Below are 16,949 nucleotides of genomic sequence, written 5' to 3'. Positions count from 1 at the left end.
GTGGAATTTTACGAAAAAAATCTATTTTTAAAGAAAAATATTTTTTTAATTGTTTAAGTCTAAGTTATTACGCCCCCAGGGTACCCATGAGTTTCCTAAAAAAATTCAGCTAATTCGGTTTTAGTTTGGCCAGCTATAGCCAACATATTTGTGTATATATGAGCGAAGAGCTTTATTATATGGATGACTAGCTGAAGTGACCGGCGTTGCCCGTGGAATTGAAAAAAATTCTTCGTTTTTTTAGTCTTTGTTACCCCCAAGGACCCCTAAGTTCCCTCAATAAAAATATTAGCCAATATGGAAAAGCCGCTTAAACATGCGTCGGTATTAATTCTGTAATTTTAAGTGAAACTGAAATTACAGATTCAGACCGGTACCCCTGAAATATATACCTCAGGAAAAGTGAGAAAAATGTCGTCTTTTTCTGTAAACTACTGTAAATTTCTTTTTATTATCTCTGAAGCAAAAATCCGCAAGTTAATTTAAGCTAAAAAACCAAAATTGAAGTAAATAAATGTCCTGCCGGAAAAACAAGGATATAATATTATGCCTGGAATAAGCACAGGGTGGGAGAGGGAGGGGCTAGAACGAAATGAGATGTTTTCAAAATGTTAAAACTTTGGACACACACTTGACTCTACATGAAACTGAAAGATCATGGAATATTTTGTAATAAAATCAATTAATTCTGATCACTGGGTCGCACGTACTGTCATTCATCCTTTTATTCAAGGGTTAACCTTTACTTCAATTCCTTGTCTAGGTGTCAGTAGATTTGTAAACTTCAAAACTAAAGGATTAAACAGAAGTTTGAAATGCATAAATTTTCTGGGATAACTACATTTCTGTCAGGTTTAAATTTCAAGAATTTATTAAGTTTCCCTTTTTTCTAGATTCCTAAAGGTGCAAAATTAAATTAAGGATTTTTTAATAAAAATGAAAATATAAATTTTTCTCTTCAAATATTTTCAAATCAAATCAACTTTCAAAATCTAGTTAACAAAGTCTTTGCCACAGTCTCAAATTTTTTAATCCCTATATCTTTGCAACCTGATGATGTAATCCTTTGATATTTTAGTTTATTTTATCCAACAGAATTCATAGTTTAAAATAATAAATCCTTGCGACATTTGGCTAATAAGATTTAGTGATTAGAAAATAAGAGTTTGTGGCAAAAATCAGTTCATTTAACGTTTGATCTTCAATTGGAAATTTTTATCCGTAACTGTAAAACTTAATTTTGCCGACATTTTTCTGTTTAAATTGTTTCATTAGAAAATAAAAGAAAGTTATTATTTTTATCCGAGCCATAATTTTCAACTTTGACTGTCCATAATCTTCTGTGGGGTCATTTAAGCGTTGGCAAATAATTTGACCCCAATAAGTTCACTTGTTTTGACATTTTTGGGTACAGACAGAATGATAAAAATCAGTTATGAGCTTCATATTTCTTAACCTTTATTCCTACCCTAGATACAACTGCTTGGTACTTAGAAAGAAAGTTTGATGTACTTTTATCAGCAGGCAAACAACAAACCAGAACTTTTAAACAGGAACTTTTCCAGTAGAAAAACCTTATTCTGTTTTTGCAAATTCTTTACTTCTACAATTAGCGCTATTTATATTTCATGAAAAACAAACAAATGCAGAGGACCATTTACAAAACATTAAAAATAAAAAACTTTGTTGTTTCGAATGTTTTCTAAAAATTGCCTGATTCTTATCATTGGATAATCTTCTTCTTAAACTTTAGAGCAAAGATTAATCCTCTTTATTCTGATTTTCTTCCTTTATAGACATAAGTTGACGGTCAAAATGAAAAATGAAAATAGGTTGATTATACAATTTATTACTTGTTTATCATATCAACTTTGTTACCTTTTATCGCTTTCCATCAGCAAATTATTGATTAATATTTTCCAGTCCTCGCCCCTCCTCTCAATTCCTTTCCTGATAGGGTAAAATTTCAATGCTTGGAAACTATTCTATTCCTGCTCTGCCTAGATTTTGCAAAGCTTGAACTCGGTAGGCTTGTTTACTCAGGGCATGAAAGCGTTGCATGTCAGGCCGTTAATGCAGACATAAACATCTTCGGATACTAAACAAGCAAAAATAAATTTACAATTTAAAACCTGGAGTTTGAAAAACTAGATTTGAAATGAAATTTCTAAGTTTGATTAATTAAAAGTTTTGGATTAACAGATTGTATAACTAAATGTTTTGGCAGTTGTCCAAAAAATGTTGTATTTAGAAACATGTTATGAAAAATGTTTGATTGCGAGGCTGCAACTCCCCTACATCCTCATAAACAAACTAAAGTTTACCTCAAAAGGTATGCATACACGATCTGGGATATAGGATCATAGCTCTAGGAAATAGGATCATAACTCTAGGATATAGAAACAATAGTCTATAATATAGGATCCTAGCCCTAGGATATAAAATTATAACTATAAAATATAGGATCATAGCTCTAGGATATAGGATATATCTCTAGGATATAGAATGATAGCTCTAGGATAAAGGATCATAGCTCAAGGAAATAGGATCATAACTCCTATATAGGATCATAACTCCTATATAGGATCATAACTCTAGAATATAGGATTATAGCTCTAGGATATAGGATCATAACACTGGGATACAGGATCATGCTCTAGAATGAAAGATCATAACCTTAGGATATAGGATCATAACTCTAGGATATAGGATCATAAATCTAGGATATAGGATCATAACTCTAGGATATAGCTCTAGGATAATGGATCATGGATGCAGTGAACCTCAGGATGATGGAGATCAATGAAGCGCAAGCATGAAGAATTTAAGCATATCATGCAATTTAGAGGTCAAATTATCGGTAACAACACTATATGGTTCTAGGATGTAGAGTCACAACTTTAGGATATAGGATTATGGTTCTAAAATACAGAACCATAGCTCTGGAATATAGGAGCATGGTTCTAAAATACAGAACCATAGCTCTAGAATATAGGATCATGGTTCCAAAATACAGAACCATAGCTCTAGAATATAGGATTATGGTTCTAAAATATTAGACCGTAGCTCTAGAATATAGGATCATGGTTCTAGAATATTGGATCATAGATCTAGGATATAGGATCATAACTCTAGGACATAGGATCATAGAATGTAGGATAACTCTATTATGTAGTATCATAGCTCTAGGATAAGGATCTTAACTCTTGGAAATAGGATCATAACTCCTACATAGGATCATAACTCCTATATAGGATCATAACACCAGAATATATATGGATCATAGCTCTAGGATATAGGATCATAACACTGGGATACAGAATCATAGCTCTAGAATGAAAGATCATAACCTTAGGATATAGGATCATAACTCTAGCATACAGGATCATAAATCTAGGATATAGGATCATAAATATAGGATACAGGATCATAAATATAGGATAAAGGATAATAGCTCTTGAATATAGGATCATAACTCTTGGATATAGGATCATAACTCTAGAATACAGGATCATAGCTCTAAGATATAGGATCATAACACTGGGATACAGGATCATAGCTCTAGAATGAAAGATCATAACCTTAGGATATAGGATCATAACTCTAGGATATAGGATCATAAATTTAGGATATAGGATCATAAATTTAGGATATAGGATCATAACTCTAGAATATAAGATCATAACTCTAGGATATAGGATCATAGCTCTAGGAAATAGGATCATAACTTCTATATAGGATCATAACTCTGGAATATAGGATCATAACACAGGGATACAGGATCATGCTCTAGAATGAAAGATCATAACATTAGGATATAGGATCATAACTCTAGGATATAGGATCATAAATCTAGGATATAGGATCATACATCTAGGATACAGGATCATAATTCTAGGATAAAGGATCATAGCTCTTGGATATAGGATCATAACTCTTGGATATAGGATCATAACTATAGGATATAGGATCATAATTCTAGGATAAAGGATCATAGCTCTTGGATATAGGATCATAACTCTTGGATATAGGATCATAACTATAAAATAGGATACAGGAACATAGCTCTAGGATATAGGGTAATAGCTCTAGGATACAGGATCAAAATTATAGGAATAGGATACTGGATCATAGCTCTAGGATACAGGATCAAAATTATAGGTTAAGGGATCATAGCGCCTGGATAAAGGATCCTAACCCTAGGACATAGGATCATAGATTTAGGATACTAAGGATAAGTGTACTATGATGAAGTTTTTTTATTGTACATTGTACAGTGCCTGTTTTAAATATGTACAGTGCTCTACAAACAATTCCGAATTAATACTTTTTTACTTTTTTAATGTGTTCTTTTCTTGAAGAGAGTATACATCAGATAGATTATGTTTTCCAACTGTCACGTGTCAGCTGTTAGCATGTAGGTGGAGAAAGATCATAACACTTTATACAGCTAGAAATGTCACACTCTGGATAGTTCAATGCAACAAGTTCACATATTTTATATTTAGACATGCTAATAAATGAAAAACATGAGTAAACACGTCCTCTAGTGCGTCCACTTGATCTCAATGTAAGTTTGTGCGTCCACACATCCAAGTTGAAACCCTATTTATCTGTCATACGAACGATTTAAATAAACTTTTAGGATTGTAAATGTGACTTAAGGGGAATTTCAAAGTATTTAAAGAATTTCTAAGTTTGCTCTTTGTTACAGAGATGTCTCTGTTTAACAGGGAAATATGCTTCTCCGAACTTGACTTCAGTTAAAGTCAGGTTGTGAATTGCAATGTCAAAAATGGCAAAATAATGATGTTTTAAATCTAAACTTAGAAATCCGAGAAACTCTTTTCTTTCAATATTTCGTATTTTTACGATAGAAATTAATCCCTGATCACAATTATAAATATTTAATTGTTACGTTTTAAACATTGAAAACGCAGATGGCTTTGTTTGTTTATAAAAATAGTTTTTTGGATATTCAAATCTCTCTCACTTGAAATGAAATCAGAAAAATATTCACAAACATTTGTTTCGTGGGTTAATTCCCATCAACTTTGTAATTCGTGTAAATCTATCCTATTTTTCCCTTTTATTGATTCTTCCTTGGTCTATTTTGAAGTTTAGAGTGGAATAGTACAACATTGTTTTTTTTTTCCAAAACTCCAAAGTCATCCATTTTGAAATGTTTCTCCCATGTTTCTTATATTTTACATGATATTGTTTTTCTTGGTCTATATGTACAAGTTTAGAGTGAAAAAGTACAAAAGCGTGTATTTCAAAACTTCTTTAGCATACACTTTTCCACTAGTGATTGTTCATGTTTCTTATCTATCTATATATAAATTTGGCTTGTCTGTCTGTTTGTTTGTTTGTTTGTTTGTATCAAATAAACGTCAAAACGGCTGAACCGATCGGGCCCATTTTTTTTGTGGGACCTCACGTGACCACAGGGAAGGTTTATGAATGATGTTTTGTTTTACGATGTACACAAATAGAACATGTTCACAATTAATTTAAAAGATGGGCGCGAAGCGCCCTCAAAGGCTAGTATTGTATATTTTTCCTTGGCCATGTAGCTAGAAGTTTAGATTAGAAAGTACATAATTGTTTACTTCAAAACTGATGTTTAAAACAATTTAAACAATTTAAGAAATGTTTCCGAATTCGTACTTTTCTAATCCTTGTGGAGAATATATAGTAGAGTACATTCAATTCAAACACTTTAATATCTAGAGATTGTATTCTCGTGTTCCGGAGCTAGTTCTCAATCAAAACCTCGAGAGCCCGAAACTTATGGGAGGGTATAAAACCCAGTCTCAGAAACCGGGTTTAATAAACGGGATAAGGCAATTTTGCTTAGGAATAAGACATCTTATGATTAAAACATTTGTACAAGGAAGTCAAAGGAATTTCACATTACCAAGAGTTCAAAGATTACGTAAAATTCTTAAAATAAGTTTAAACAATGTTATCGTCTTTTGAGATGATTATGCAAAAAAATGTCACCAAAATTCTGAGAGCGGGATGTTACTAAAATTTATTGTCCCAAGGGATCGTTAAGTTGAAAATCCCAATATTCCAATGTAAAAAAAGATTTGTCCGGGTGTATAGATTGCAGTGGTATAAAACTATACCATTATATCAAGGCTACTCTGTTATTGCTAATTTATCTTTTATACCTTTCCTTCTCTTTTGTCGCAACAAAACTTTAATACATTTTCATTTATTAATGTTTTTATTTAAAGGGAATATTATTACGCAAAAAAAAGTATTTTCAACGTCTAATACTTTTTTCTTTATTAATTGATTTTCTTTCTTCCCGATAAAGTTGCTAGCTTTTTATGTAATATATTTACAAAATGTTTGTTTATATAACTGTTTTCTACTTGTTATTTTATGTTTTCTGAATCTGAAGTGTTGACTCTAGAAGTTACTTTTTTCAACGAAACCTAATAAAACTGAAACCGAAATTATATAAAGCTTCAGAAACTTAATTCTTTTTATGCATGAAATTTTCATTTACCATGGTTGATAATGCTCACTCCGTTTTTTAAGTATAAATATTCTTTGTTAAGAAAAACTAGTCTTATATTTAAAATGTTCTCATTGTATACATTGTTAAACAAAAACAAACAAAATGTCGTGGATTTTCAAAATGTTCAAAAAAAAATTTTGAGGCAAATTTTTGAAAATTCGATCATCCATAAACCAATTCCCGGGGGTCACGCGAGGTCCCACAAAAATTTTAGCCAGATCGGTTCAGTCGTTTTGACGTTTATTTAAAACAAACAGACACCCAAGCAAAGTATATACATAGATTATCAGCTGCCAGAAACGGTTTATAATTCTCTAAAACAAGCTTTATTCTTCAAAATAAACAGTATGTTTTAATACCTTTATTAATGTTACACTTTTTAAAATAAGTCGTACAATTTGGGATTTTCCTAAAGAAGAACTTCCTTAAGATATCAACACACTGCTGTCGGGACAAAAGTTTCTTTTGGCATACTGTATTATACAGGGTGTCCCAATAAACATGGGAATAAGAAACTACTTCTATATCAACTTTGTATCACGTGGCATTATTTTAAGTGAAATCTCACTTAAAATAGTTGACAAGAGTTAAAAATGTTGTCTATCATTTTTATACCTATACTTTGATTGTTTAATCTATATCTTTACAGCACAAAGGATTAGACCAACAGGTTGCAAAGGTCTAGGTATTAGAAAATTCAAGTTTTTGGCAGAAAATCAATTTCGTTTTAATATCTCGAATCAATATTTTCTTATTTTTTTACGATTTGTAATATCAATATTTATTTATTAATTATCTGAAATTAAAGACAATTTTCAAGTCTTCTTTTCCTTTACATTTTATTGGGACACCCTGCAGGATCTAGAATCTAGGATCTAGGAAATCATGCCAAGAATTATCTTATTCGCTAACTCTTGAAGAGTTGAAAACATTTTTGAAAATATGCATATTTGTACCATTGTTAATCAACGTCGTAAAGTTAGGAAAAAAGCTGCTTTTGGTATACTGATATCTAGAATTTAGAATCTAGAATCTAGAATCTAGGATCTAGAATCTAGGATCTAGTATCTAGAATCTAGAATCTAGGATCTAGAATCTAGGATCTAGAATCTAGAATCTAGGATCTAGAATCTAGGATCTAGAATCTAGGATCTAGGACATAGGATCTAGAATCTAGGATCTAGGATCTTGAATCTAGGATCTGGAAATCTAGGATCTAGATTCTAAGATATTTATTCTAGGATCTACGATCTAGAATCATAGGATCTAGAATCTAGGATCTAGGATCTTGAATCTAGGATCTGGAAATCTAGGATCTAGATTCTAAGATATTTATTCTAGGATCTACGATCTAGAATCTAGAATCTAGAATCTAGAATCTAGAATCTAGAAATCTGGGATCTAGAAAACTAGGATCTATAAATCTAGGATCTAGATTCTAAGATCTTTATTCTATAAATTTACGATCTAGGATCTAGGATATTCTGCCAAGAATTATCTATTCAAATTTTCCTATTGAATGACATCCCGAAGAATTATCTCGTGATGAAGATTTTAGATTGAACATTCAGGATAAAGAACAAGGTTAATTAGACGCCGGAGTTTAAAGATTATTTGTGAATTAACTCTGTAAAGTTAAGTCTGATCAAGAGTTTATCATTAAAAACTGTGGTTTCTCCTTCAAGTTAGGTTTACGGAATCATGCAAGGAAATTATGAGAATTAAACACATTCAGATAAAAAACCAGGACATTTTCATCATTATTCTAGGGTACCCTTGGGAATCGAAAAGAAACGATTACTTGATTATACTTCTACAATCCAGCAGAAAATCACATCATTTAAAATACTTCTCTTATCTTTTAGATACTTAAAAAGTCATTCTTTGAATTATACCTTACTAAGATTATCCGTCCGACACGATTCTAGATATTTAAAATATGGGCCAAGGTTAAAATAAAACAATGGGGAATTTTCAAGTTAGGTAGTTTTTGAGTCAGCTGGGAGTCAGCTTACAATATTACCTACGGGTGTCCTAAAATAAACTGAGTTGTTAGCTCACATAGATTATTTTATTTACATAAAGGGTATTCTAAAATAAAAATATAACAACATTTGCTACACTTTTTGTTCAAAGTGTGCTAATTTGTATGCTATTACATTTTTGGGACATACAGTAAGCAAACATGGGTACGGTCTGTTTATTCTTTACCCTGAGCCAAGACCGGGGGGGGGGGGGATTTCTCATATCTTAAAGTACAAAAGCAGGCTATGTTTTATATTTTACAATCTTAGAATCCATTTCCGATATCATTGGAAACCACTGTCAGGTTAGCTTATAGAATTATTTCGTGAAAACTGATAATACTTTTTATATTTTCAGTTTTCATTTACAGCTTGAACTTAACATCTCTACCCTTGAAATCCCCTTAATCCCTGCTACCTTCCCTCTACTCATATAACCAAATCCTTTGTTACTTTCTGCAGAATGCAGCCCCCCTTTTTTTCTCTTTTTACAAATTTATTTTGTTTTAATTATTTCATTTTGTCCATCTTTATTGAGCTCCTTAATTACTTTCACAAAGTTATACATTGAGTACAGCGAGCACTAGAAAACTCTGAAATATGAAGACGATTTCGTAAATTTATAACTTCAAATAATCCAATGCGCATAAGACCCAGCATATTTGCAATGTTAACAGACCCAATTACCTAAACTATTAGTTTATTAGTGTTGAGTAAACCTATTTGATTTGTAACAACATCAAATATATTTAAGTATTGCTACAATTGCTTCATATTCCATTGTTTTCTAGTTATCACGGTAACAAAACGGAAGTGCAATAAAGCAATTATCATTTGTGTAACTAAAGAAATGACATAGTTTGACAGTCATTCAATCATTCTCTTGAAAGTAAATTTGTGACAAACAAGAATATTTAGTACTCATTAAGAACTGATTATACTTGCAAAAGGATTACACCATCTGGTTGCAAAGATAAAGGGAAAGAAAAATCAGAGTTTAAGCAAGACAATTATAAAATAATAATTTTTTCTTCTGATTCTTTTCATTTTTTAAAATGTTAAATGAAGTTTGTTGCTAAAACTTGAACTGCGAATATTGAATCTGAAGCGTAGATTCTGAAAATATTAACAAAGAAATTGGAAAGGCGTTAGACGCAAAAAGAAAAATATCTCAATTATAAATTTTAGATCATATTTCTATTTTACTAAAAGTGCTTCTATACCTTTCAAAAATTCATGTTGTTCCAGAAATTCTGAGAAAACAAGTTATTTTCACAAATTTTAAGGTGGAAAAATTATTAAAATTTAGTTGAACCAATACAAAAATTTACGTGATTCAAAAACGAATTCACTAGAAAAAATTGAATGTACTTTTTATCTGCAGGTTCATACATCCTACACAACCTCTAACTATCCTACACAACCTCTAAACTATCCTACACAACCTCTAAACTATCCTAAACACAACCTCTAAACTGACCATGACGGCTTTCTTTGTAAAAATAAAGACTGTTTATAATCCAGGGATATTCAAGCTCAGTTACATTTGCACCCTTGACGGTGGATACAACGTTTAAATGCTGTCTGATAGTATTTCCTCCAATCCTAGGTTCCCTCAGAGTTATGCAATTGATCTAAGATCTAAGAAATATAATTTTTTTTAAATTCTTTGTTCTTTGAACAATTTTTTCTAAGAACTTCTTAAAACTTTTCACAGATTCTAGAATATTATTTGAACAAATATTAGAAAGTTAGTTAGTTACACGGACAAAAGAACTTATTATTAGCTCAAACGCTAACTCTTATCCTTATATCTTTAAAACCTGGGGCAAAATTTAAAGAATTTGAGCCGCGTTTCAAAATTGAGACGCGGCTCAAACATGGTTGGTTCCATTTGAAATTTTTTTGAGATTTTAGCCGGCACTTAATTGGAACCGGTTTTTGGCGGTTCAGTTACGCGGTTTAAATTTTTAAACTTCTGAATACGTAGTCCTTTTAATTTCAAATTTTGAATTCTTCCAGATTAAAAATCAAAGCTTAAAACTTTTAAGCATAGATTGATAAAGATAACAGATAGGACACTAGATGTCGCCTTTTCAATATTTGGATGAAACTTGTTCACAATAACCCTGAGGCAGAAGCCCAGAGGAGTTTTGCGCAGTTGGCGTAGAATTACAAGACAGAGAGAGACTGTTCTACGCCGATTGCGCGAAACTCCTCCGGGCTTCTGCCTTAGGGTTATTGTGAATGAGTTTCATCTAAATATTGAAAAGACGACATCGAGTGTCCTATCTGTTATTTCAATTAATCTATGCGTTTAAGGATTACAACTTTAGGGACCGTATTTAATTAATTAGAGAGGTCGTTGAACTACGCAACACCGGTTCAAATCCTAAATCAACGATTCAAATCTTGTGTATCTTTAACTTTGAAACGGTAATTCAGAATTTAAGCATGTTGTAGATAATTTAACAACCTAGCTCAAATTCATAGATTCGGTTCCAGGTTGAAAAAATATAGAATGAAAAATTTGAATTTGAGACGAGTATTAAGTTCCTTTGAAATCAGACATGCCACACTTTTCAATGAAGGGCCCTTGAAAAATACATGTACAGCTCTTTTAAGCATTTTGTCAAACATGCGTGCACAGCTGTTTCATCTTTAACAATTCTTTCAAGAATCAAGTTATTTCAAAATGATGCAAATAAGATGCAAATTAAAGAATCGACACAATTGTAAAAAGTCTCTGGTTTGAGAAGCCAGTTTAGTGGTGAAACCATACCAGTGTTGCATTTTTACATTGTCTGCTCCACACCTTCTGGTAGATTTGAATATAATTGGTAGATTTACTCAACACCTTCTTGTAGATTTGAAAACATTTGATAGATTTTCTACTCTACACCTTCTGGTAGGTTTGAAAAAAAAATCAAACAACAAATCAACTGCAATAGTTCCACTCAAACTCTCTAAGACCTACATTTTCACCTTATTTTTCAAACTTAAACTATTTTCTGAAGCAAAGTACATATTAATAAGTTACACTGAAATTAGAAGTAGAGCCAGAAAAATTAAGTTTGACTTGAGTCCTGCAACAAGTTAATTTATTTAATTTGGGTAAAGAAATTGAGTCTTTGACACAAACTCTGATTTTCCATATTCCCATATAGATATATTAAGCTGTGAATTCTGCTAGATCAGATATCTAGGTTTCAAATATAAAAAAATTTGCACTATCAGGAAGGTATAGGTATTAGAAAATTTGATTTTGTGGCAAAAACAAAATCCTTTTTTTCAAATATTTTGAAAAAATATAATTTTCATCCTGGCTGAAAAGTGTTTTGCATAACTCTGGTTCCGTAACCTTCAGATAATTAGAAAATGAACTTTGTGACAGAAAAGGGAGAAAAGAAATTACATAAAGTGATCCTAGAACTTCGAGCTCTGGTTGTTGTTGATAGATAGATAGATAGATAGATACAGATTTAAAGTGAAATCTGAATTAATCAGATTCTAGATTTATTCTCTCAGGCAACCTTGAGGTCAATCTAGTCGATGGAGGCTGCAAGGGGGGGGGAAGAGGCCGAACAGAGGCTTTAAAAGGGGGGAAGGACTGAACAGGGGAGGGGGCTGATTATAGGGAACTTGGGGCCTCATCTCAACAAACTTTCTTCTTCTGTAAACATTAAAAGAGAAAATTATTAGTCTGTGGATTATGATTAAGATTGAAACCTAAGGTCTAGAAGTGCATAAGTAGAAGTCAAAGTACACTTCTCAAAGTTGGTGTCGGTATAATGAAAACTAAAGGAATGGCGGTTCTAAGCGATCACCATTGGTACAATATCAAGAGTAAGATTGAGCTGAGAAACCTGATACTAGATCTCTGGTAGGAGCAATTCTTTACAAATTTTATAACAACTCATTTGTTTTGTTTTCCTTAATGTTTTTTCCCTCTAACCCTTGTACAATGTACAACCTGTCATTTTCTATCGTTTTCTGAAAGTGATTAAACGTTCATACCTATTTTCATGCAATTAAAATTGCACTTAGAAATATTTTTTTTTTATTTTCTTACTTTTTTCATCTGTACAATCTTTTTATTACAAGTTTAATTTTAAAAGCCTTTTGATTTTCACATTTTTAGATACTTACTTTTTTTATTAACCTTCAATTTTTCAGCTTAAAGAGGCTCTAACCTTTGTGTTTGTGTGTGTTTGCGTATTGTCTTTATTTGTAACAAGAGATCTATAATTAGTAATAATAAGGGATGTTATTTTCGTTACATGTTTACAATAATACAACTTTATTTTCCCAAGGGAAATAATTAGCACTGTTTTTAGAGGAGTTTTCCTGTATGGCGTTAAAATAGTACAAATATAGATACTCTTATAGCCATAAGCTATACCTGCTAAGTATGAGCTATCAAACGAACTAGTATTTTTATATGATTAGTATTCTAGAGAAATAGAAGCTATAAAGACAGAGATAGATATATTATTATTAATGTCTTCCCATCAATATATAGAATATTCTGAACATATACCCAAATTGACAAATATAATAAAAGATAGATAAAAACATAAATATGAAATAAGTGGATAAATAAAAACCAAATATTAATTATAACAAGATAGAAGAGCTAGAAAGTTTTAATATTTTTGTTTATTTTCTAATTGAGTGCAATATTTGACTAAAAATTGTGTATTTACCTTGTTTTAAGGAATGTTCAATTATTTAGGTAAAGGTATAAAGTTCGGACAAAATATGAAACGTCACTAAAGGATTCTGAAAATACACCACAATAATGCTCAAATAATTGAACAATCACATAAAAATTCATAATAATTTTTTATTTTATAATTTAATACTTTTTAGGAGCAATGGCGGAGCTTCAGGAACAGCCACCACCCTTGACCTGGAAAACCCTCCGGTCCAGGCTCCCAAAAAGCAACCGGGAACTGTTAAAAAATCCTACAAGAAGGTCAAATCTGGACTTCAATCAAACAGGGTCACAACCAAATTTTTCCCCCCTCAGGGGGAAGTATCAACAGTCTTAACAATCACCCTGACTGTGATTGCGGTCTTCTTCGTGGCAAGAACAGTTTTGGGACCGATAGCGGGGCCCGGTGGCACAATATTTGCTCTTCTAGTACTCATCTTATTCGCACTGATAGGAGGGATGGCGGTTAAGATGCTGGGAATGGGTATATCATGTTTGTGCGGGGTTGATATCAGGTTACCGCCCCTCCTGGGAATGCTTATTGTTGGAATTGTGATGAAGAATGTTCCCTACAATATCGGGCAGTTTGGAAGAGAAGAATGTCAAGGAAACAGATCTGTTCAGTTTGCAGATAGTCTTAACGATCTGGACTTAAACTCTACAGATTTCAAGGAAAAGCTCATGGGGTTTGATGTAAACATAGAGAAATATGGAGTTCTTCATGAATCAATGGACCTTCCTGAAAAGATGGGAAGCAATGACTTTAAAACTGTTGGAGTAAACAGCAGGAGGAGAAGAAGTAGTGGTAGTCATCCTGAACCAACACTTATCCAAGAAAAATATGATCCTTGCAGGAAGAAATATATAGGTCATGAATTAGATCCTCTGATCTCCAGGAGTCTGAGAACTATCTGTTTAACCGTGATCCTTTTGATGGCAGGACTTGAACTTGATCCGGTAGCATTGTGGAACCTTTCAGGAATGGTTGTCCGAGCAACCTTTGTTCCATGCTTTGTGGAAGCAATAGCAGTTGCTGTATTCTCAAACCTGATTTTGGGATTTCCATGGAGTGTTGGATTCATGCTTGGATTTGTTCTAGCGGCTGTATCTCCAGCAGTCATCATCCCAAGCTTGATGAACCTGTCTGAACGAGGATATGGAGTAGCAAAGGGTATTCCTACTCTTGTTATAGCCGCCTGTTCAGCAGATGATGTTGTGGCAATCAGTGGATTCGGAATCTTCTTGGGGATAACCTTCAATGCTGATGCTCCTGTCCTAGACCTAGCACTGCATGGTCCAATCGAGGTGGCAATCGGTCTCTCATTCGGAATAGGTTGGGGAATACTGGCACAATGGATCCCAAACCAACATCATAAAAATATGGTATTCTTCAGGTTCCTAATCCTCTTCTCCGGAGGTTTGATAGCTCTCTTTGGAGCTGGTCTTATTCACTACGATGGCGCGGGAGGGCTGGCCGCAATCATCATGGCATTTGTAGCTGGTATGCGCTGGAGGAAAGAAGGTTGGGGCGATCATAACCCGGTCTCAAAAACTTTCAGGAAGATGTGGATTATCCTTGAGCCGGTCATTTTTGCTCTCATCGGAACGGAAATCCAGATTGATAAGATCGATCCTGCAACCCTTGGTTTAGGGATTCTAGTTCTTGTGCTGGCTCTCACCCTTAGAATGATCGGAACCTTCTTTGCTGTCAGCTGCGGAAATCTGAACTTTAAAGAGAAGATTTTCATGGCGTTTGCCTGGCTGCCCAAAGCGACTGTTCAAGCTGCTCTAGGTAACAAACTATTTAAAGATCTTGCTAAAACTTTATTTATTGGATTTATGAAAGAAAGTTTTGAAAGAAAGCAAATTTGTAACATAAAATAAAATGAAAAGTTTTTCTTAATATAACTTAATGGTTTTGATTTTTAGGTCCCATTTTTTTGGACAACGCTATCAAGAACGGGTTGACTGAGTACATTCCGGTAAAACTTCTTCTTAATTCTTAATTTATTTGTTTTGATTTATTGACATTTTTTTTCTTTAATTTAAGTTTGTAAGTTTGACATTGATTTTTCAAGATCTAGAAAATTTAGGTTTTTACCATCCTGGTTTATTACACTTTGCAACATAGTCAACAGACCTACTACAGGCATTAAATATATATTTCTTTATTTTACTTCTTTTTTCTTCACTTTTTTTGTAAAACCAACATTTTTTGCAGTTTCCCACCGACCGATCACGGCCGAAGAAAAACATCCACCTCCATCTCTTTAAACTGGGTTTGATTTTTGAACACTAATATTCAGTATTTCATTATATAATTATTTCTAGATGGGTGAACAGATTCTAACCCTGGCTGTCCTCTCTATCCTCATCACAGCTCCCTTGGGGGCCATCAGCATCCTCGCACTCGGACCCAAGCTCCTTACCAGCAACAAGCTCGAGGCAGGTCTTCCAGTTCATGCTGAGGACCATGATGTTCATGATGAGGAAGGGGAAGAGGAGGAAGAGCATCATTAAACAAACATATATTTATACATGTACACTGTAGTTGTGTACACTTTACAACGTAGGTACCTTCTTTAACCACTTTTCAAGGTTGCTGCGTATACCAGATTATTGAGATTTTGTCCACTTGGAAAACTGGTATATTTTGTTTACCAACCCCCTCTTGTAGTTTGAAGGTTAAACTCACGTATATTCTACATCTTATATAGGATTTAATCCCTAGATTTGAGATATATGGCTATTTATTAATACAAATACTACTGCTTAAATACTGTAAATGGAAACTGTATAAATGTAAATTTTTGGTTTTTTATCTCAAAGGTGAAAATTGCTATGGACTGTGCTCTGAGATAATTTGGTAAGCACGAATAAACCAATACCTAGCAAACCTTAATTAAACTTAGAATTTCGCCTTTTTTGAGAATTATTTGAACTTTTTATAGTAAAGATTTCCCCTGTAGTACATCTCAATCAATATGGGTAGATCAGCGTGTGTTCAGAATTATAATTGTGAAATGTTTTTTTTTTTTAAAGCAATATCCAGAAAAATATGGAAATTTTCCCAAATTTAGAATAATTGAAAAGAAATTTGTCCGAAAAAGGCTCAAAAAAGTAAAATAAAAATTTGACGTTCACAAACATTTGAACCCATTAAAGTAAAGTTATTTGAAAACATACGAAATTTGAAGGAAGGACCCCTGGGTGATATGAAATATACAAAGATATTAAGCTGAATGAATGAATATATGTAGTAAAATGATTCCTCGAAATTGTTATAGTTGTCATGATTTGGTGCTAAACTGATATATGGTTGTTCATCAACTGTTCATATTCTTTACTCACTAGTTAATAGATACAATCTTGTAGATAAATATCATCAGCAAAATCAACCCTAACGTCCGAACCGGTTTTAACCTGCTCAATCAGCTAATTGAGAAAAAAAGAAAATTTAACTAAAAACCTATTTATTTTTTTTATTTTTTTTATTTTTGTTCCGTCTTCTTTTAATGGAAGAACAAGTATGGATTTAAGGAAATACAAATTTTACAACTTTTTGGTTGGTTTGATCTGAAGCTGAAAAGTTATATCATTATGAATATTATCTTAATTTTGATTCAGATATCAGAAGACAAAAATGTCTTTAAAACTGTTTTTGACCGCGATG

General features: G+C 32.7%; 1 protein-coding gene across 2 annotated transcripts in view; it reads left to right on the top strand.

Annotated features, from left to right (window-relative positions):
- Positions 1-16,178, top strand: part of LOC111709329 (sodium/hydrogen exchanger 9B1) — a 48,143-nt gene extending 31,965 nt beyond the window's left edge. The window contains exons 4-6 of one of the 2 annotated variants that reach the window (XM_023482974.1): positions 13,432-15,068; positions 15,206-15,258; positions 15,608-16,178. In XM_023482974.1, coding sequence (XP_023338742.1) covers positions 13,432-15,068; positions 15,206-15,258; positions 15,608-15,796 — 1,879 coding nt within the window. In that variant the 3' untranslated portion in view covers positions 15,797-16,178. The other variant, XM_023482981.1, reaches the window with a different exon arrangement.
- Positions 16,179-16,949: the final 771 nt, after the last annotated feature.

This window comes from Eurytemora carolleeae, unplaced genomic scaffold (genome assembly GCF_000591075.1).
Source record: "Eurytemora carolleeae unplaced genomic scaffold, Eaff_2.0 scaffold59, whole genome shotgun sequence".
Classification (NCBI taxonomy): Eukaryota; Metazoa; Arthropoda; class Copepoda; order Calanoida; family Temoridae; genus Eurytemora; species Eurytemora carolleeae.
This window is presented reverse-complemented; position numbering and strand designations above follow the sequence as displayed.